Source organism: Vigna unguiculata, chromosome 1, assembly GCF_037176805.1.
Source record: "Vigna unguiculata cultivar grain cowpea cultivar isolate G323 ecotype 2 chromosome 1, ASM3717680v1, whole genome shotgun sequence".
In the NCBI taxonomy this organism is placed as follows: domain Eukaryota; kingdom Viridiplantae; phylum Streptophyta; class Magnoliopsida; order Fabales; family Fabaceae; genus Vigna; species Vigna unguiculata.
In genome coordinates, this window is record NC_140792.1 from 3818481 (window position 1) to 3841486 (window position 23006).

Here is a 23006-nt window from a genome sequence, read left to right on the forward strand (position 1 = left end):
TTCCTCAAAATACATGCAAGAAAAACCTTTTGACCGAAGCTAATTATAGGACAAAACTATTAAAGGTTAGGTATCTAGCATAAAAGTTTGTTTGGAAACATTAGTTTCAATACAAAAGAATTTTAAAATTATCTAAAATTTAATTAATCCTTAAAATTTATGTTTTGTGATTTTGTTCGAGTCTCTTCTAGCATCTAGTTTACATACAAATTATTTCAAAACTATCTAACTGGTATCGTCTTAAAAAAGTTACAATATTTAAGAACTTTATTTAACTGTGTTAAAAATATCAGGTAAAATTAATTAATACCTATCTTAAAAGTTTTAAAATTTGTTATCCATTGAACATGTAGTTCCACTATTATAAATAAATAAAAATTTCACATTAATGTTATCATATCTCCTGTCTTTTATTTTAAAAATGTTAACAAATAAGTCATTATTAATATTTTTATAAAATAACTTCACTCCATGGATACATTCTTTTATATCTTATAAGTTAGTTAGAAGCAATATAATAAAATAATTAGTATTTTTTTCAGAAACATATTAAAAGCTAAAACTACAAACTCTCACAAAAGGAAAACCTTTGTTATTGTAAAATAAAATATTAGAAACAAGTGTAATAGCTAAAATTTAAAAAGCAAAGGGAATATGTAATGCATGGATTCCTACAAATTTCCCTCAGATTCCTTGAATTGACCATGTCCTTTCTTCTGCACTTCCTCTTATTCTTGTGGTTTTTTGTACTGAAAATAAATAAAACATAAATGCAGAATGAATTATCACGATGAAACCAAGGGTGTGGAGCTGGATTCTGATGCCATGAAATTCACCGGTCGTAAACCTGGTGGACAATACGCATGCATTGCATTCTCACAATGTAACTCCAATAGTCCACATTTCTCATCAACTTCATCACTTTCGGCAGCATCCTAATCGAAAAATAAATTCAGTGTCAATAAATTTTGAATCCAAGTCCCGGCGTTAGATAAAAACAACAAAGTTAGATATCATATTTAAAAAAAAATGATAAAAATAACAAAGTTAGATATATATTAGAAAAAAATATATAAATCTAATGTCTCAAGACTTTAGGTTAAAATCGATATCAATGGATTGAACTAAAATCACACGGACATGTATAATCTTTCTCTAATAAACCAATATCTCATCGGTGTATGAGAGTCTAGTTTATCTCAGTGACCAACTTAGATCGTTGTGATAACAGAGACATCGCAACTGCGCAACTGCACAACTATAGGCTTCAAATTTATTCAGACTTTATTATTATTAGGATCTTTCTAACATGTGTCCTTGACAAAATAGGTTAATAAATTAAGGGAACTAAATATGTTTTTGGTCTCTTAACTTTTACTGAATTTTGAATTTAGTCCATTTCGAAACTTTGGACCAATTTAGTCCTTCATCTTTCGAAATACGTGGATTTAGTCCTTTTAATCAAATTTTGTTAGATTTATTTGATGTTTCGTACACATTTTAGGATTGTATTTGAATTGTTTATATTGTTTGATATATTTTTGCTTTAATGTTAAGTCAAATACTATTATAAAACGCGCTTGAAATATCAAATAAACAACAAAATTTGATTAAAAGGACTAAATTCACATATTTTGAGAGATGAAAGACTAAATTAGTCTAAAGTTTCGAAATAGACTAATTTCAAGATTCACTAAAAGTTAAGAAATAAAATACATATTTAACCCATAAATCAATAATAGAAAGTTTTCTCTCCAAGCAGGAATGCATTAGAAACCACAGTGAAGATGCATAATAACAACTTTTTAATAACTTTTTGTCTTAGTTTCATTCTCTTAACCACGTCTCAAGTAACTGGTTAGCATTTATCTTATCTTTAACCATATAGCCTTGTCCTCATTAATAATTATAAGTAGTAACTTACCAGGAGAGAATAATGGTGGAAGGAAGGGAGAAAACGCATCTTGCAGTAATGATTGAACATCAACGTGAACGTGATTAATGGAATGGTTGAAATAGAAGCAGCTGGTTTTAACTTCAGTCCAAATAAACCAATCATGGTTATCTGCATCAGAATGATTGCAAGGAGAATGTAGTGATGAATGTACGGCCAATATTGTCCACATGTTTCGTAAGTACTTTCGTACACATCTTGAATCTGCAAAGTTAAGTTTTGCACTTCTTTAAGACAGCGTTCATGGAAGAAAAAATGGAAAATACCTAAATGTGTGTGTGTGAATTGGATATTTTCCCATGTGCCTTTTCAGACTTCAGCATCAAAAAGTAAATATTACTGAAAAATCTAACTTACAATAATGATATTTCTTTAAACAATAATGTAGTTGAAGCATCAAGTATCAACCGTTGCATATATTATATATAGCGTCTATTGCCAACTTGCATGATACAATCCAACTCTAATATTAGAGGGTTGTTTCTGATGTTAGCAATTTGATTGGTCTATTTCATAGAGGGATTCATTAAGGAAAAGAAATTAGTACATTAATCAATGACCCACACTAAACCATATCAGGGAGTAAAGGATGTGAGTCAAAAAATGAGAATCATAATATCATTATTCATCTTATATGGTGTTTACTTTAGTCATCTCTATTCAATGTGAAACTTAGACTCATACTTGAATTATTTATAACACAATTTTTGAGTAACACAGGAGTACATAGTAAAGCCTCTTAAACATCTTAAACAGAGCAAGTCTTTTAGTGTGCCTATGAATTTGTAATATGAAAAGCATGAAATGAGTGTTTGCAGGACAAAACTGACCTGATTGACAAAGACAACATAGCCCAAACAGAAGTAGACGATAAGAAACGGTAGCAACAATGGTGCCACTACTGCGTACACTATGCCGATTAGAACCGAGAGAGAGACTAAAGGGATTATTCTAAAGTAAGGAAATGAATAAAGATAAGGACTTTTATCTCTTTGAGAGCCATAAACACAAGACTTCAAAATATCCCAAATTAGCATGCCAGGCTGGAGAACCTCCAAAGAAAATCCAGAAAGACCATCTGTCAAGATGTATGTCACAAAGAAATCTGCCTACAATGAGTACAGAAGAAATCAAACTCATAAGAAGGACTATCCAAATGAAACAAAATTAGGCAAAATTAGAGTATCCAAATGAATTTTTGAAATTTGGAAAACCAAAATTGGATTCACATCAAGTCTAAGATGTTAAAAACATAGTTTAGCCTAAAATAGTTGTTGAAAATGTGGGTCAGTGATTGATGAAGAGTAGCAGAAATGAAGTAACATACTTGGGCAGAGACAGCTCCAGCAAGATGAGTTGGAATGGCTTTGGGTTGAGTAATAAATTGTCCAATTAAATCAAGAAGGGATCCTGATAACACACTCCAGAAGAACACATTTCCAACCAGAAAGTAGAAAACCATGTTGCAGGCTTTGATCTCCTCCTTACTTCTTGCAATACATCCAGCTATTTTAGCCATAGCAAACATTGTAAAAGGCACAATATATATAAATGCTTTGAGTACAACACTTGGAAGAAAACCAGTCACTATAGAGCTTAGTCCGGGTCTGATGAATGGACAATTTGTTCTCAGTCAGAAAAAAGATAAGAAACAAACACTCTATTTTCTAAGAAATAATGTGTCAGCAAATGTTTAATTTTCTTAATTATGAGAAGGGAAAGAAGTAGTTATGATTCTCACATGAGCTGCACAGCCGATGCTGGAGGAAACCATTTTTTAAGTTTCTCATATTTGGCTATTCCTTGAACAGCAGTAACTGGTATGGCAAAGAAAACTGTAAGCAAAGATGCTGCAATGACAACACCTAGTCTATAGAGTGGAATTACTCTGTAGGATACTCTCATATTCCTCCATGAAACATCCCTTGCTTCTGGAGCAGCTTCAGTGATCCAAAGAAGTGGATGTGAATGCTGTTGCAAATCAGCAGCTGCTGCAGCACCACACCGGGACTTGAATATTACAAAAGCAACAGCCAACTCCTAAGGTATCAGACAATTCAAGATACTTTATTCTCAGCTTTTGTAATCACACAATTCCAAGCGATGTGACACTAAATCAAACACCATAATACTAACAATTTTTATTTTTATTTTCAAAGAAGCAAATAGGAAAACACAACTAGAGAACATAACCATGTTCTCATAATGATATCGATATGGATTGTTAGCCAAAATATATCTTGCATATGTCTCAAGAATTCAGATAGTAATATCTCCTAAGGATACTAAGCTTATAATATTTTGATTTGTATTAAATTATTAAGACGTGAACTTTAAGCCTAATTCAACAAAACCAATTCGTAAGGTAAAGTTTGTATCTACTTATATACTATAAAATTGTTTTATCTCTAGTTGATGTGAGATTTCCAACACACTCTCTTCACTCTAAGGTATATACATCTCGAACTTGGGACTTCCAAAACAAATTTCCCCTTTTTATCATTAATAATACATCTAATGTTTTCCATAAAAAACCAAATAGTTTTATAATACTTCGAGAATTGAAGAAGAGAAAACACGCAAGCACAACAAGATGGACGTGTTTCTACAGGGTAGAGCTGCTACCTTTTTCTGGAGCATGTCTCTGCGTTGTAACTGGTGAATCTTGTGACTAAGTGCTTGAAGCTTTTCCTCGAGCAAATCAGAATCAGCTTTTGAAGTGTTTCCATGTAATAAACCCGAGAGTGATAACCTATTCTCTCTTTTGTTGGCTATACAACTCTTTCTCATATCCTCTATTTTTCTTGAAAGAGACTTTGCTTGGCTCTACATGTAACGACATCTGTTAGAGGATCCATTACACACCAAAAATTCAAACTGAATTTGTTCTCTTTGATGCTTTGAACAAGTAAATATCAGTGTTTCTGCCATGTCTGAATTAAAGAATAATTTTTTCCATTACTGCATAAAGGCTCCTTAAACTCATTAATTCTAACAGAGAGTATGCTATTTTGAGGACCGGTAAAACACTTCACCTCATGTAAAATATACGTTCCATTACAGATGAAATAATGATAAATTACAATGAAGCAGGGCATAAACATCATATTTGAGAAATCATAACTATAAATTGTAACAGTGCATGATGGCATGCCTTACCACAGATTCCTCAAGTTCTTCAGTTTTGTACACCATTTGGTAGGAATAGTAAGTGTTTGGATAATGTCTCCTGAAGAAATGATCAACACAACAGTCACGAGCCTTGTGTTCAATGCACAATGGAATTTCACGAACTAGCACAGTAAATTGATCAGGCCTATGCTTTAACTTTTGAATTTGCTGAATCCTTCTAATCAAAATTTCATTGTATTCCTGATTATGCATGAAGGAAATAATAACATTAACTTGACTACACATTAAGTTTGCTGAGCATCACGACTTTTCTAATTCTCTTGGAGCATTATTGATTGTAAAAGGTAAATCATTCTTCCTTAGAAGTGTTTTTTTACAACAATGGCAATAGTTATCGAACAGAGAATTTCACCTTATATAGTAGGAACATCCCGTAAAAAGATATAAAACACAAGCATGCAAAGTGCACCCAAAGCCTGTTAGAAAGTCATGAAACAGATCATTTTTAATGTTCTGTCATCTAAATGTGAGTCAGGGCTAAATTTCATAAAACTATAACAAGATCAGAAACTGAGCATGCAACAATCAAAATCATGACATCTTACCTGGTCCAGGATTTTAGATTATTGAAAGAGATTTGACAATCAATTGAAGAGGAAAAAACTGCAGGACACAATGAAGTAAATCTAACATTGATAATGTATGATTAAAAAAAAAAAGTTAAAATCTCTTTTCGGTCCCAATTTTCGTCAAGTTTTGTCAAATAAGTCCTAATTTTGTTTTTGTGTTCAAATAGCTCTCAATTTTCAATAATTTTGTTCAATTTGATCTTTTTTTTCTAACACCGTTTAAATCATTAACTGTCCTAAATAGTTACTTTCACATCTTACTTCGTGGTTTTTTAATTTTTTTTAATTTTTTTAACTTTTTTTGAAATTTTGTTAAGTGTACATGTGTTAACCCAGTAACGTACCACTTGTGAAAGTCAATGTTTTATATTCAGTTTAGTCTCTATATATTTTTGTTCAATTTAGTCCCAATTTTGTTTAAAATTGACCAATTTTGTTCCTCTAACCAAATTTATTTTTATATAAAAGTTATAATGATGTGAATTTTAATATATTATATAAAAACATTTAATAAAAATATGAATCTTAATAAAAAAATTAAATTTGATTTCAATTCGGAGAGAGATAAAATTGATTCATGTTAACAAAAATTGGGATTAAATCGAACAAAATTAAAGAATATAGGGACCAAATTGAATATAAAACATTGACTTTGACATATGGCACACTGCTGGGTTGACACGTGTACATTTAAAAGATTAAAAAATTAAAAATTTAAAAACCACAAAGTGACATGTGACAGTCACGGTTCCTGACGGTTAATAATTTAAATGGTATTAGCAAAAAAAGACCAAATTAAACAAAATTGACGAAAATTAAGACCTATTTGAGTACAAAAGCAAAATTATGACTTATTTGACAAAAGTTGACAAAAATTGTGACTAAAAAGTATTTTAACAAAAACAAAAAAACTGTCAACAAAAAACATTTCTTTTAGTCTTCCATGGTAGGGGAGTGAGAAATCAAAGTACATAAACTCTAGCAAACAGAAGATCATCATACAAGTAACCCTGTCTAAATCTTCCAAAACAGCCTCACCTATTTGAACCTATTTTAACATTAGATATTGTGAAAGAATCCATTGTGAAAGAATCCATTGTAAAGTGACTCCCATTTTGAAACTCCTGGGCACCATAATTAACAGGGAGAAGAACCACCAACCCAACAAGAGAACACCCTGCGAAAAACTTAATGCTGCAAACACAAAAATAATAGTAAATATAAACATAAGAAAAAAGAAATAGTAAAATTAAGCAAAATACAATAATGGCAGGGTTATTATTGCATGCTATTATCATAGTGCAGCAGCATGTATGTTGAACATTGGATACTGTACAAAACTCCTTTAAGAAAGTTAAGGTGAATTTGTTATTCCATAAGATAAACCTCTTTTCTTTCTCATTTCACAAATCAAAATATTAGTCTTTGCGCATAACCTTGAATCAAGTCCAATGCAGAACTTGCATATGACAAAATTAGAAATTATGGTATACCTCAACTTTAATTTTTGGTTTTTTTCATTTAACAAATATCATGGCCTCATTAACCTTTGGAAGAAATTCCCAGTTTGTTTATTGAAAAACTTGCTGATCCAGTTTACTCTTCCAATGTTACAAATGCAAGATGTTTAATCCGTTATTCTAACATTCACTCGATGAAAAGACTAAAATATCAAGGACCAACACAATTAGTTTATACCTTTTTCTAGGATAAGTGTTTTTTTATCTTAAGGGATAAGTTTTGGTAGTCACTCTTGTCCTTATTTCTTGTGTTTGGACATGAGAGATTGAATTTGAATAGGTTTGAAGATGAGGTTGTATGGATTAAGGGAAAAATATTGAGAAATGAAAGAATTTAAGATGAAAGTTTATGAAAATTTGTGAATGATGTGATAGGGTTGATAGATTAAAAAAATTGTTTTGATGGATAAAAATAGAAGATTACCATTTTGCCCTTGATCATAAAAATTATTTAAAATAACATATAATTAGTGTTAATTATATTATAATGAAATATGGGATTATTATTATTTTATTATTTATTATTATTAATGATAATATTGCTTTTTCTTAAATATATATATATATATATATATATATATATATATATATATATATATATATATATATATATATATATATATATGTATGTATGTAAGTAAGGAAGATTTCTATTTCTATTTTAAGGCTCAACTCTGTCCAAGAGTCTAAGTTGAGATAGTTAGACCTTCGATTCGGTATTATTTGCCTCGACTTTTCATTTCGATCGACTCTAGCAGATTTGACCTAAGCTGACTAGACTCGGTTTTTACTTCGAAATGACTTGTCTCAACCATCTACTAGGACTAATTGATTTCAATCTTTAGTTTTGGCTTACTCGACTAGACTTTCAACTCGAGCCCACTCGACTCGACCTTCGATCCAGGCCCACCCTGCTCGACCTTCAGCCTGGGTCGACTCGACTCGACCCTTGTCCCGAGCCGACACGACTCAAACCTCGACCTGGGCCAATGCGACTCAACCCTGGACAGACGTGACTTGACCCTTAGCCCGGGCCGACATAGCTCGATCCTCGACATGTCAGTTTGAGCCAACCCCGTTAGACCCTCGGTTCGGGTCGACCCCCCTCGGTCCAAACCGACCCCGCTCAACCTTCTGTCCGACCTTATCCCACTTGACCTTCGATTTGACCCGATGCTCGACCTTCTTTCTGGGTCGGCCCGACTCGACCTCCGGCCTAAACCCTCCCAACTCAACCTTTCACCCGGGTAATCTTGGCTCGACCTTCAACCAGGGCTATCTCAATTCGACCTTTGACCCGAGCTATCTTGGTTAGACCTTCAACCTTGATTGACTCATCTCGACATATGGCTTAACTATCTAGGTTTGACCTTCAATTTATGCCAAATCGACTTCAACTACACCAAATTGACTAAACTTTTGGCCTATGTCGACCTGGCTCAACCTATCATATGATCGACTCTACTCAGCCTTTGGCCCAGATCGACTCGCCTTGACCTTCAGCTAACCTTGACCAATTCAATTCGACTCTCAACTTAGGTTGACTCGATTGACCCTTTAGCATAGACCAACTCAATTGAACCTTTAGTTCGACCTAACACAATTCAGCCTTTAGTTTGAGCTGACTTGACTCGTCCTTCTTGAAAAGAGTAAGAGTAGAGTGTAAAGGAGTGAAATTTCAAATTTTTTGAGCATTTGAGGATATGTGAAATACTTTCCAAATTTTTTTAAATTTGAATTTCGTTCTAATTTTTTATCCAAAATATTTTAGCATAAAAATTTTTAATTTTTCAAAATTAATAAATTACTCTTCTAAATTATCTCCTCCAAACACAACATAAAGAAATTTCATTTTATTAGGAAACACTGATAAAAGAATCTAAGACTACATAAACCTACACAAAACACAACTCAACGAACTATGTCATGGCATAACCCTTCATTAATTCTCATTTTGTTACCACATATTAAAAATCTCACCAACACCAATGTTGTTAAGGTTGTTAAGGGTATCAAAGTGAGTCAACTTGACTCATACAAGTTAAATTGTCACATATTAAGCTAAAAATAAATTAACTCAACCCAATTCACCTTATAGTGAGCTAAATTGTAATCCGACTCGACATACCACAAATTAGTCGGTTAGTGGATTAACTCATTTAAAATATTTTGTTCTTTCAATTTAATTTATATATTTATTACAGTACAATTAAAGTAAATTAATTTGAATCATTATTTTATAGTAATGCAAACAAAGTGTTCACCTATTTAAACAAATATTATTATAAAAATAGTAATTACATAATAAACAAATAAATTAAATATTCAAACTATTATTAAATAACATTATAATATTTAAAATGGTTAAATTATCAATCTACATAATTAAAAACAATAAATAATTATCATAAAATACTTGTGAAAAAATGATAAAAAACTAATAAAGGATCGATACTAATGTGGGTTGCACCTTCACCAAAACTCAAATCCGTTTAATCTACAAATTAAATGAGTTAAGTCTAATTTCATCCACATTTTAAAAAGTTAAATCTTTTTCCATCAAATCCAGTTCGAACTCATTACAAGTCAATTAACTAGCGAATTCAAACACATTTTGACAATTCTAAATGTTGTTATATGATTTTTCAATGTATGCGTCAAGACTTATTTTCGTCCAACATAGTAGATGTAGTCTATACCGTTTATTTCACAACTCATAAAAATAATGTGTTTATCTATCACTCGATAACTCTTCATGTATAAATTCAATATCTATCAAATCATTCAGCGAACACATACAAAGTCTTCTTTCTCCGCACTACTTCAAAATTCATCTTCCAATGAGCCAATTTTGTCACAAAAGCAATTTTTTTTCGGTTCTTATCTCTCAAATGTGTTTGTAAATGGTAAAATAACACAACCTAAATAGGGTGTCCACTTTAAATGTTCATCTCCTAAATGGTTTCGCATCCCGCAAAATTGTACCTTACTCGTACGAAAAAAGTGTGGAATACTTTTAAACTTCAAATCAACTTTGAAGAAGTTATACTACTACCAACCTCAGTTCATAAATAACAGTCTAAGACTGTTATTCTGGTATGATGTTAATCACATATTAACTGATAATAATGTATCTCAAATATTAGCTTGTAATTCCTAAATTAGCATTGAGAAACATTTTTGAAAATAAGTTATTTTTTGCAAGAAAAAAAATATTTTATGGTTTTTATCTAAAATTTTTTAGTTTTGCCTTGAGTACAAACTAAACACCCAAATATGTTAATAACTGGCAGTCACGCACTAAACAAGAGCCAAATAGAGGGAAGAATAAAGAAGAGAAAGTGTATGTGAAAAAGCCCGAGAGAGGAAGTGGGAAGATGAACTGACCCGAATTTGAAGAGTCTGATGATGACGAGAGAATCGAGGCCATGAGCGTCGAGGATCTCAGCTTCGGTCACACGGAACGCGCGGAAAACCCAAGCGAGGGAGGGAAGGAAACGGCGAAGAGAAGAGGAAGGAAAGTGAACGGGAATTTGACGGCGGTGAGAGAGGGGACGAGCGTAGTAGACGGAGGCGTTGGAAGGCTGCTTCTTGAGAACGGAGAAGAGCGAGAGAATGAGGAAGGCCAGCCCCATGTTCATCGCTGCAGAAGCGAAAAGACCGTGAGGGTTCATCTTGTACTTATTTGCAGATTGATTTTGTAAAGAGAGAACAGATGATGGAATGAAAATTGGTGAGAGAGAAAGAAGAAAGTGTGAGCGTAGTTGGTTGCGTGGCAGAGGCTGAAGTGAGGAAGAGTAACGTAACTCAGTGTGGCAGTGTTTGCATGCGAATTCAGTGCCACCTAACCTTTTTCATGTACATCTTTTCGCACTTCTTGTATCGGTTGATGTGACTTTAATATTATTTAGTAGGACTAGTATATTAACTTTCTTCTTTAAGATGAATAATTAATATTATGAATTCATGCATTTAGACATATGTATGGATATTATAGTATATGTAATGAGAAAATAATTTAAATTCTAACCTGAATTTATTGATTTTATAGCAAAAGAAAAGTCTGAATCACTATTAACTTATATTTTAATATGTATTAAATTTTAAAATTCTTAGTTTTTATTTTAAGAAATTATGTTAATTCTTTTAATAAATAAATAATTAATTAAGTTTGATGGTTGGTTAGTTAAATGAGTTTTTTTTCATTACACTTTGATAACTTTTTCTTGAGTTGTGTTTTTAAATTATTATAATTTAAACTCACAAACATATTTAGCATAAATATAATAAACAAAAAGTAAATATATTTACGACGAGAAAAGTCACGATTAGAGTCTTGATAAAATGGATGCTAATGTATCCATTATGCGTGAGTTTTCGATCCTGTCCTGTACTAATAAGTTTTTCAATTTTTTAGTCGGCTTTAACAATTGGAATTGGAAGCAAATTATATATGGTCAGACCCATTCAAAGGCAACTCTCATTTTCTTTTGCAACTTAATTTTTGCGTCCCAACTACCTAACACCACCGTCTCTACTAGTTTAAAATAAAAACTTGCAACGGCCATGCCTTTTATAAATATATATTTTTAAATTATTATGATGAGTAGAGTCAGTTAATCCATTTGTAAACTCATGTTAACTTTTTTTTAATAATATATTTTGTAGCGTGGTATTAGCTTTTGCATAATCCTTATAAAATGTTTTTTTTAATTAATTTATTAGGTAGTGTGGGCTTGATTGTCTCTAGGTCCATGCTAACTTAATTTTTTAAATTAGTTTATTAATTAGAGACGACCTAGCCGTTTCTTAACCCACTCTAACTCTTTATCTTTTTTAAATTATTTATCTTGTAGCGACGACTTGGCCGTCTCCAAGTCCATGCTAACCACTACATGATGTTGCGCGTTCAATTTAAATTAATGGAAACCAAAATCTAAAAATATGCATATATGCCAAACAAGACCAATTACCCAAAATTATACCACATACAACTCAATATGCAATCACATAAAAAATTGTAGATCCAAATTTCAACATCCATTATACCATTCCAAATTCAAAATCATTTACACCAAATACAACTTAGTATTCAATAACTCAATAACATGAGAAGACTCAAAATTAATTATACCATTTAAGATTCAAAGATATATCCAGAAATAAACAACTTCAACCCACATTATAAGAGACTATGGTTCTACTACAAATTCCAAAATGACAAACATATGTTTGGAAATAAAGAAGTTCAGCCCATTAAACCAAAAAAGAGTGCATTGTAATGTCTCTACAAATTCCAAAATGACATATAATGGCATAAAGACCTAACCAAAAAGTGTTTATAAATATTACATAATGTTTCAAAAGTAGGTTACATTGTGTTTGAAGATGGTGGCCTTTGAGTGGGTGAACTGTATGACCTACAAAAGTAATGAAATAACTAGAATAAATTAGGTAGCAGAGAATGTAGCAAATAGAACAAGATGTACAAGTTAAAAAAATAGTTTTATATGTGAATTAATTTATCTCACATTGGAGGTGAACTTCAAGAAAGGAGGTGGTCATCATGGTCTTCAACATAGTCAAGATGGACTTCACTGGTACCCGTTGAAGTGTCACGAACATTTCGGTCTTGCATCTTGACGTATCAACCTTAGTGTGTCTTCCACTTGTGCATACTTTTGCATTGCCACATTAGCGGTTTTTTGTGCTTGCTCGACTTGTTGACGAAGTCATTCATTCTCAACAGAGTAGTTAGTATAATTCGTGGCAGCAGTTACAAAGGGGGGGTTAAGTAAGGGATGACACAAGTAGTTTCATGTTTCATTGTGTAAAAGATATTCTTTTTTATATTAGTATTTTGCCATATTCATGTTTTTCAATTAAAGAAGTGGTTTCAATGTCAGGTTCAGAAAATACAAAGTCTTGAAAAACTAGGACTTGGTAAAAAAACAACCCTTGGTGATAAAATTCTTAGATTACTTAAGGGAGAACAAGATTCTTGGTGACCTTTATCTTACAACCAACATGAAATAATGTGACTTACAACTCACTTCATAATTCTTATTCATATTCCCAGTTGTAGGTTATGCTAGATTGTTTACCCGTATCCTAAATTATAAAAAAAAAATCAAATGCAATTAAAATTCACTTTAACCAAACCAACCTCAGAACTCTATAGCAATGGAAGAATAATGTGAAATAGAAAGTGAAAGTGTAATTTAAAGTAAAGAATGAGAGGAAAAGTGGAGGGATGAAGGAGGACTATATACAAGTGTTTTCCTATGTTGTAGGGCATTGATTAGGTAGTAGGAATTAAGAGGAAGATTGGATTTGATAGATGGAAAGGGTTAGAAAGGGGAAAGGAAAGGTGTTAAGGGATGAGAAAATTGTGAAATTAGAAAATGAAGAAAAGATAATGAAGGAAAAATAGTCATGTTGGTGTAGCAGCACAAAGATTGGTTTAGAATATGTAAGAACAAATGAAATAAATGCACACCATTGTCCCTACATAAGTCTCACGCATTTCTCTTTCACCCACACAACTCCTCACCATTTTCTAAATACCCACTCTTTCATTCACCACAGATAAAAAAATTCTTCTCTTTTCTGAAACTATTTCCTAAACTTTTCCCTGGCACGGAGAAACCATGCAAGACTACACTAAATTTCCCATTCGCACATTGTCAAACACAAACCACACACCCTCAACAAAAATGGGAATCATAATACCCTCAAATAATAATTTCGAAACATGAAAAACATCATTCAGATTCATGGTTAATCATCATAACCCTAAAAGAAACAAAAACAAACGAGGGTTTATGGGACATAATGCTTACCCAAACGCATACTTTACAACGGCACAAACTCGTGAACCAATATTTGAAGCTTGAAGCTGCGACCTACTGCAGCAAAACGTGAAGCCTCTATTCAAGACTGTGTTGCACGAAGAAGACTAAAAGCTGGGAGTGGGAAAGGTTGAAACTAGGAAGTAGGGAGAGAGAGAGGGAGGGAGAGAGAGAGAGAGAGAGAGAGAGAGAGGAAAATGGCTAAAAATGAGATAAAAGAGTGGAATGCGAAGAGATGGGTGGCGGCAAAGTGCGAGGAGTAAGAGAAAGTAGTGCAGCTTTCTTAAATAAAATAATACATTGCGTTTGCTACGATACAACTTTCAGTTTTTCTATAGTAAAATAATATTTCCATTTTATGTTCCCTTTTGCGTCGGACAAACCCTTATACCCAAATTAATAGCTAGCATGGGCTGAGCCCACGCTATACCGTCCCTAATATAATGCACTTCTTATACAACGACACATGGTTTAATAATGAAATTTTGGAAATTTAATATAACTATGCGACTTATTATGTAGGCCACTAAAAATACTACACATGATGCACTTTTTTTTTTCATCCGCACTTTTTTCTTCTGTTATTTTAAAATTTTAAACAATATTTTAGAGTGGGTTAAAGGTGGGTTAGGCCCACGCTAACTTTTTTGTATTTTATTTTTTCTTTTGCCTCTTTATAATGGACGCTAATGGAATGCTATTTGCTTCCTACACCATGTCAAACTAATATATAGAAGCTATTTTCATGTTTTCTTGTAGTGATCAATAGAATTTGTTTTGTAATAAAATATTATGTGGTGACATCTATAAAGAGTGATATTGCAATCACATCAAAAAATTAACTGTTACACTTAACTTTACAAACTAAATTAAAAAGTTTTGAAAATTTAAGGACTCAATAGACTCAAAAATTTATTAGGGACTCAATTGAAAGTTTTCAAAATTGTCAAGGACTTAAAACATAATTAAACATTTTTTTAAATGAGAAAGTTGGTCAAATATAAATATATGATATTGATACTATTGGGATTAAACTTCACCACCTCACTATCTTGTTTCACTAAAGTCCAAAATAAATATTTTTCTCTTCTCCATTGTCATCAATCTTTATCATGAAAAGTTATACTCCATATCTCATAACAAATCCTAAGAATACCCTATCGAATTACAAGTTCTTCTCAACTCAATAAAAGAAACTCACATTAAATTCAAAGATTTAAAGATAGTCAATGAATCATTTTTTGTTTCCAGACAAATGATTTATTTAGGTCAAGAACTCATAAGAGTTTTTCAACCTCTTACAAGTTCAACTAATTAATGGTTGATCAAGCCACAATAATCAATATAAGTGTAAAGATTAAACATCAATGGAGAAAAGTAATCAATGTTACATATAAATATGATAAAAATATACAAGAGAGTCTCGCGACTACATATAAACCAAGCAAAAGAAGATTTGATTACTCATAAAGTTGAATAGCATGAAATCTATACAAAAGGAAAAGGAAGAATAAGAAAATGAGGAGGAAGTCATAAATGGTATTTTCTCTTCTTTATGCTTCCTTTCCCTTTCTTTTTTGTGTTTCACCTCTTCATATATGATATTTTGAGCCATTAAAAGAGCATTCCAAAACTTAGGTTTGCTGGGTTAGGTCTGCAAGTAATGTTCTCATGCTCTTTGCCTACAAATATTGTTAGGCTAAGATTAGCCCTTGTTGGACGAGGCTTGATGCTTGTGATATGTTGCTCACTGATTTATGGATTAGTTGAGTAAAGAAAAGACTAGTTGAGCATGAAGCAAATATTGGCTAATCAAGAAATCACTCTAGCTAAGCAAGGGACCATGTAGTTTCCGTCTTCCTATTGTTGTCCTACCTTTCCCTTCATCACTATGTCCTACCAAAAGAGTTTTAAAATGTTACATATATCAATAAAAAATATAGTTAGTGTCTTTTTTCTTATAATTGCAAAAACTAAAGAGAAAACTATGAAAATCTTATTAAATTATTTAAAAGAAATAAAAATAAGTGAATATTATGTTAAATAAATTAAGCATAAAAACACTTATCAATCCACAAAGAATATAGTCAAATATTCTAATATGCAATATAGAGATAAAAAAGAAACACAAAAAAATATATTGATTCACTTGTGAAAGAAGGCCCAATCATATTGATTAAGTCGATCTACTAAGAAGTGCTACACTTTACTGTTGACTTGATTTTTATAAGATCCAACCACACTTGAGAAACCCTTCCAGAAGCAAACTTTGATAACCCTAAGAAAGAAAGAAATTACAAACCCAAAAATAGAATGGAACGTAATCACTTGGATAAAGAAGAACAAAAACAAAACTACCTATAAAGGCATCGTTGGGTGATTCATTATAAGAGTGAGATTCAATACTTGGAAGTTGATCTTTTTGAAGGATTATTCACAAATGAAAGCTCCAAGAAAATCTTTTAGCAAACACTCCTTGAAACAATTTGTTAAACTATGTAAATTAAAAATGTATTTTAGTTTTTGTAAAAATTGGTTTTGATTAGATAGTATAAACTTGTTAAAATCTAGTTTTAATTGATTGAAACAAAGCAAAATGAGATTTTAGAAACATTTCAATTGGTTAATTCACACTTCCATCCACTGAAATCACTTAAAATGACTTTTTAGTGATTTTAATAGATTGATTCACATTTTAATTCATTGAAACAAAACCAAATGATTTTTTTATGAAGGCTTCGTGATTTTAATTAATTTGAATTTTGTTTTAATCAGTTGAAATGTTCATGCTTTATGCGCGAGCATTGACTAACATTTATGCAAGGTGTGTGGTGATTTTACACGGGCATTGGTTAACATTGATGTAGGGTGCATGGAAATTCTTGGGATGACTTGATTCGGAGTGAAAATTCTTGGGATGGTTTGATTCCAAGTGGAAATTCTTGGGATGGTTTAATTCCAAGTGGAAATTCTTGGGATGGTTTGATTCCAAATGAAAATTCTTCGAATGATTTAATTCCAAGTGAAAATTCTTGGAATGGTTTAATTGCAAGTGGAAATTCTTGGGATTGTTTGATTTCAAGTGAAAAATCTTGGGATAGTTTGATTCCAAGTGAAAATTCTTGGGACGATGAAAATAACATGTCTTGAAAAGTCCGCCTAGGATAACCAAGGGGTGAGTGTTAGTAACTATATTGGGCTCTAAGTTCATGATGTTCCTCACCCCAAGTCAAAGACACTTTGAGCTAGTGTTTGACTTTTCTTATTCTCTTGTAATAGAGTGTTATGAGGTGTAACGAAATTCTTGTTTTAGAGGGATGTGGATGTACTTGGGTCAAAAAGTTGAGAATGTGTTTTGTGTGTTGTACAAATTTTCACATAATAATTATTCTATGTGGTTGTAGTTTTCCTCTATATTTAGAGTTTCCACATTATATTCTTGTGTTCTTTGGATTAATCTTATTTCTATTAGAGTGATTCTAGGAAGTTTTTTTCCGGAACATGTATAAACTAATGGCAATTTTAAGGATTAATCCCATTATGCCATGCCCAAGAACACAATTTCCCTTCTTCAATCATGTCTTTCCCATTAAAAAATTTCCGTCTAAAGACGAAATGATTCATTTTCCTCCACATACGCCAAATTCATTGCATCCTTCACAATCTCCGAATTTTCCTATTAAATACTCTCTCCATCATTGCATGTTGCCAAAAATGTCCTTCATGTGTGTGGCAGATTCCTTTTGAGTAGTTGGTACTTTAATGGCAGCCTCCCTATTATCAATCTCTACAAAACCAACTGAATTTGGAGGAATGTTATCCTTTCATATATTACTAGACATTTTGTTTAACTAAATTTTAGTTATGCTATAAATTTAGATATTTTTAATTTAGTATTTTAATAAATATTTTAATTCCATTAAATACGTAAAATACATTGTATTTTTATTTAATTATAGTTTCATGTTGTCTCGTTTCACTACTTTTATAATTCCCTTACAGTGAATCAATTTATCTTCTTTTCTTTGCAATAACAAGCTGAAAAATTTAAGGCTTAACTAGACTTTTGGTCCTCTACTTTATATGCAAGGTTCATTTTGATCCTCTCTTTTTTTCGGGGTTCAATTTAGTCCCCCAATTTGTTAAAACAGTTTAAAATGGTCCCTCCCGTTAGTTTTAGTTAAACGGCATCAGAATAGTGCCATTGTGTCTGTTTGGAACAGGGACGTGGCAAGTCCTGGGTACCTTGTCATCAATGTGGTGTAATGAGGTGGCAATGAAGGTTATTTATGGAGATAGAAGAGTTCATTTGCCTTAATTTAGTCGTCTTCTTCGTCCTGCTGAAGTTCAGCTTCATTTGGCAAGCATTTGCCCTAATTGCGAGTGATGTTTAGGGGCCATTCTTCTTCATCTTGCTCTTGTAACTCGTGGGGTACGCAAAATCTAAGGTTATCTAATCATGGTGGTGGTGTTTTGTCTCACGGTGGAGCGCCCATTTGCAACTGTGAAGAAGTTGTTGTGTTAAGAACAGCTCGAACTACTAAAAATGGTGGGAAGCAATATTGGGTGGTGGTGTTTTGTCTCACGGGACCACAACCCACACACCATTACAAACACACACAGACAGAATAACACAAAAAATAAAACCAACGCCGACAAAGACAATACTATAAAAGTAAAACGTGACATTCAATCCATAAAAAAACCAGAAAACTTACCTTCGATTTCGTCCCACTATGAACACAGCGACGAACCTTTGTCGCACCGAAGGAGACCGCGAACCCTAATATATTGATTGATTGATTTTCGCTTCTTCCTCGAACCCTAATTTGTTCAATCGTTATCCCGAAATTCTTCCTCACACCCAGATTTCTTTCCTCCTCCCCCAAATTTCTTTCTTCAACAAACCCTAATTTCTTACTTCCAATAACCCTAATTTCTTACTTTCGATTTCTTCCAATTACCACTGCCTTTAATTTCTCGTTCTGTAATGTCCACATAAGCTGATGTCCCTACTTGACACGTCATGTAAAATTGCCACAGTAACACATCAAATCACTCTGCCGTTAATTTTTTTAACGCTATTAACACACATGACTGAATTGAACCTCCTACACAAACTAAGGGACTAAATTAAACCCCGAAAAAAAAAGGACCAAAATAACCTCGCATATAAAGTAGAGGACCAAAAGTCTAATTAAGCCAAAATTTAATAAACAAAATCAATCAATTGATAAATTAAAGATGAAAAAAATTAAATAATTAAATGCTAATACCAGAATATAAAGTATTTTAGTCACTTCCAAATTCTATAAAAAGGATTTGATTAAAAATATTTAAATTTAGTATTTACTTAAAGGTTAATTAAGTTTAATAAAATATTAGTATCGAGTTTAGCATGATAATTTGAAAATCTATAAAGAGAAAAGTTTGATTTGTTGTTCGTCATACATTCCCCTCGTCCCTGTTTGGAGTCAACGAAAGAAGACAGATAGCAAGAAAACATGGCAGCGGTGGCCGGAGCATCCTCGTCGCTGATTAAAGTGGCGGCGCTTTCCGGTTCTCTTCGGAAAGGCTCTTATAACAGAGGCCTGGTTCGTGCTGGTTGGTTTCTGCCACACACTCTAACTTTATTCATTTGTTTTGATTTTTAATTTTTTTTTTTTGGGTTGAGTTTGATAGCGATTGAACTGAGCAAAGGAAGCAATTTGGGACTTCAGATCGAGTACGTTGATATTTCAGCTTTGCCCTTTCTGAACACGGATCTTGAGATAAACGGCACTTATCCATCAGAAGTTGAAGCGTTTCGCCAGAGGATCGTTGCAGCTGATAGCATCCTCTTTGCTTCCCCTGAATACAATTACTCTGTCACAGGTAACTCTGCACCTCACCAAAACACTGCCAAAATGTTCTTTAGGGATTGTAAATCGATTTCTTCAAAATAGAAAAATGTAAAGAAATGATCCGAGATTTTTGAGATAGTTGGTTAATCAAATAAATGGTCTGTAAGTTACCAAAAAGAGGATAAAGATAACGATAATACATATTCAATTTTCTGACTTAAGTTTTGGAAATTACTTAATACCACATCATAGAAATTATACCAATTAATACTGTTATAATTACTACATAATTATTATATCGATCTTAATTATTATAAGGTATAAAATCAGTTGTGTTTCTACTGTTTGACTTGAGGATAAGTATTTTCTAGAATATAATGAAAGATATTTTGTGTGAGAGTTAGGTTATGTTGTGTTGTGCAGGTGTTGAAGAGTAATATTTTGAAAATAAGAAAATAGAAGGATGTGACTGAATTGTTAGGAAGATTTTTTTTCCAAATTAGTCAAGTGATAGTCAATGAATAATACATAAAGATAAGACAATACTACTTTGAATCCTTGAAATCACCTTACAGCAAAAGCTATAGGACACTATCTTTTTCTTTTCTTCTTGGATTTCGAATTTGATGAGACTTGAAGAAAGAACTTTAATTATTTTAATAATGTTCACAAATTTAATATGTTTGTAAATATTTTTTCTTATGTATTGCTCAGATATCTTCATTTCTACTCATGAACTCAAATTCACAGTTAAAATTGGTAAACATCAACAGGTTGAACACGAAACTAAAATGCATGTATACTTTGATTTATTGAAGGACCACTAAAAAATGCAATTGACTGGGCATCAAGAGCACCAAATGTTTGGGCTGGTAAACCTGCTGCCATAGTGAGTGCTGGAGGAGGCTTTGGTGGAGGAAGATCACAATATCATCTACGCCAAATTGGAGTATTTTTGGATCTTCATTTCATCAACAAACCTGAATTCTTCATCAATGCATTCCAGCCACCGGCAAAGTTTAACAGTGATGGTGACTTGATCGATGAAGATGCCAAAAATAGGTTGAAGGAAATCCTTCTGTCCTTGAAGGCATTTACCCTTAGACTTCAAGGGCAAAATTGAGACAACCATGATTCCCCAAAAGTGTTGAAATAAGCTTTGGATTTTGGCTCATTCCTTTTATGGCTGCATGACAACTGTTTTCTGCAGAGACAGTACAACGCACATGTTTTTACATTTTGTAACTTTTGTCTTTATTGGTGTGTCTTGGTTTGATTTGTTGCCATTTATGAGTAAGATCCACATGCCTTAAATTATATTCAAAAGGATGATCAAATCCATTATATAATCTCAAATATTTTCTTTCTGTCTTATAATAATGGCACGATTTCTTTACTTAATAAAATATATTTGAGAATGTAGATTTTCCGTTTTGAAATATTCTTTTTCACATACAAAGTTTTTTTCACAGATGCCTTAAAAACTAATTTGTTATAAATTAAAATTAGTTTATACGTGAATTAAAAAATAAAAACATTAGAAAATTTGTGTACAATAATCTTCATAAATTAATTTTTATATAAACTAGCTTTAATTTTATTTCTGTAAAGATTTTAAAGTTCAAGTAAATATTCTTCATCTTTATTGCTCTATTCGTTTCGACACATTTGAATAATCAGTCAATTTGGAACGATATATTTTCAATGTAATTCGTATTCGATTATGGTGCAATACAGTGATTTAAAATGATGGATTTCCAAAATCTAATAAAAATCTTATCTCCTCGATAGATTTGCAAAATATAATAAAAATCTCATCTCCTCATGGATTTGGGTAAATAAAGTTGCATTTTACCGATTTACACCCTTAGGCTTTGTTCATTTGGGTAGATGGATTTGAGGGAGAGGGAGAAGATGGGTTTGAGTAGATTTGAGAGTAAAATATGTGTTGTTTTTTTAAAGGATTTAAAGGTGATTGTGAGTAAATTTGGAAATAAAATTTGTGAGAGTTTGAGTGATTTGATTAATGTGATACATAAAAAATTGTTTGAATATATAGCAAAGAGAGATTATCATTTTGTCCTTTAAGTAATAAGTAGTAAAGGTCCAACTCAGGTCAGAAACCATTCTCCAGAACATCCTCAACCCATGAAGTCGTGCAAGACCTCCTCTTGAAGCCCACTATATTATCGTCGTCCAACACCTCCTACAAAAAAACAACAAAGTTTAACGTTCATACACCTAAGAACCAAATATTTATGAATGGGAAGCAAGTTGTAGGAATGGAGCCACGAGTAAGGATCAGATCAGCAAAGAAAGGATCGAATCCCACTCTCCCACTTGCCCAGATCAGTTCCAGCCAAGAGGAGATATATTCCAAAGAAGAGGGGATCAGATTTAAACATTTGGGATCGGTTCCAAGCTTCAACAGATCGGTTCCAAGCCTACACGGATTGATCCACTAGACTGAAATTTCCCAGATCTATTCCAGATAATATGGGATAGGATCCAAACACCCATGAATCGATCTTGAAGTGGATTGGCACTGCACTGTGAAGAAATGATACAACAACCCTTCATGCATGATTCGCACTCCATTATTGATGACCACATTCTTCCCCGTTATCATGCAGAGTGGCTATTCATCACATGCACCACGCACACATACAAATGTGGAGAAATCAACGGAAAAAAACTCACCTCAAATGCCACAAGCACGAGACGACCCTCTCCGCTTCCGCCAAAAACCAACATTGGCTTCTCCCCCTCTTCTAACTTATATACAACGCACCAACCACATACATCAACCTTCTAACTTATTAAATTCCTATTTAATGGCTACTTCAGTCAAAAGAAATTCAAACAACTTGTGTAATCACTCTATGTTAAGAATCTTGTTGCTTTTCTGTGAAGGAATATCACACAGTCTTACCGTTGAAGTTGAACAACATAGGCACTACATTGCTACATGCAGCACATGAAAAAAACGTGATAATGGGTAAAAGCGTCTTTTGTTACAACAATCCTTCAAATTTGTCCTAGACACGCGAAATACAAAAAAAAAAGCACTAATCCTG

General features: G+C 32.5%; 2 protein-coding genes across 3 annotated transcripts; one reads left to right on the forward strand and one right to left on the reverse strand.

Annotated features, from left to right (window-relative positions):
- Window positions 1-570: 570 nt before the first annotated feature.
- LOC114180963 (Early-responsive to dehydration stress protein (ERD4)) lies at window positions 571-11028 on the reverse strand. Of its 2 annotated transcripts, none has more exons than XM_085672231.1 (10): window positions 10623-11028; window positions 6754-6909; window positions 5499-5562; window positions 5114-5326; window positions 4580-4780; window positions 3696-3994; window positions 3282-3441; window positions 2785-3063; window positions 1925-2158; window positions 571-935 (listed from the first exon to the last, which is right to left on the reverse strand). In XM_085672231.1, exons 1-10 carry the CDS (start codon window positions 10907-10909, stop codon window positions 786-788), a joined length of 2043 nt encoding a protein of 680 aa, XP_085528357.1. In that variant the 5' UTR covers window positions 10910-11028; the 3' UTR covers window positions 571-785. The 2 variants fall into 2 exon arrangements, with proteins under 2 accessions (XP_085528357.1, XP_027923075.2); XM_028067274.2 differs by having other exon boundaries at window positions 3282-3561; window positions 10623-11023.
- An 8462-nt stretch (window positions 11029-19490) lies between these two features.
- LOC114175307 (NADPH:quinone oxidoreductase-like) lies at window positions 19491-21278 on the forward strand. Its single transcript, XM_028060091.2, has 3 exons — window positions 19491-19690; window positions 19769-19960; window positions 20748-21278. Exons 1-3 carry the CDS (start codon window positions 19591-19593, stop codon window positions 21050-21052), a joined length of 597 nt encoding a protein of 198 aa, XP_027915892.1. The 5' UTR covers window positions 19491-19590; the 3' UTR covers window positions 21053-21278.
- Window positions 21279-23006: the final 1728 nt, after the last annotated feature.

Bases quoted from the DNA above. Each gene is read 5' to 3' on its own strand.
- LOC114180963 (XM_028067274.2), bottom strand. From the start codon at position 10,909: ATGAACCCTCACGGTCTTTTCGCTTCTGCAGCGATGAACATGGGGCTG. The intron at 3,562-3,695 runs GTGAGAATCATA...TCCATTCATCAG, and splicing joins GCATCGGCTGTGCAGCTCAT to ACCCGGACTAAGCTCTATAG. The intron at 2,159-2,784 runs GTCAGTTTTGTC...TTAACTTTGCAG, and splicing joins ATGTTGTCTTTGTCAATCAG to ATTCAAGATGTGTACGAAAG.
- LOC114175307 (XM_028060091.2), top strand. From the start codon at position 19,591: ATGGCAGCGGTGGCCGGAGCATCCTCGTCGCTGATTAAAGTGGCGGCG. The intron at 19,691-19,768 runs GTTGGTTTCTGC...TGAGTTTGATAG, and splicing joins CAGAGGCCTGGTTCGTGCTG to CGATTGAACTGAGCAAAGGA. The intron at 19,961-20,747 runs GTAACTCTGCAC...GATTTATTGAAG, and splicing joins ATACAATTACTCTGTCACAG to GACCACTAAAAAATGCAATT.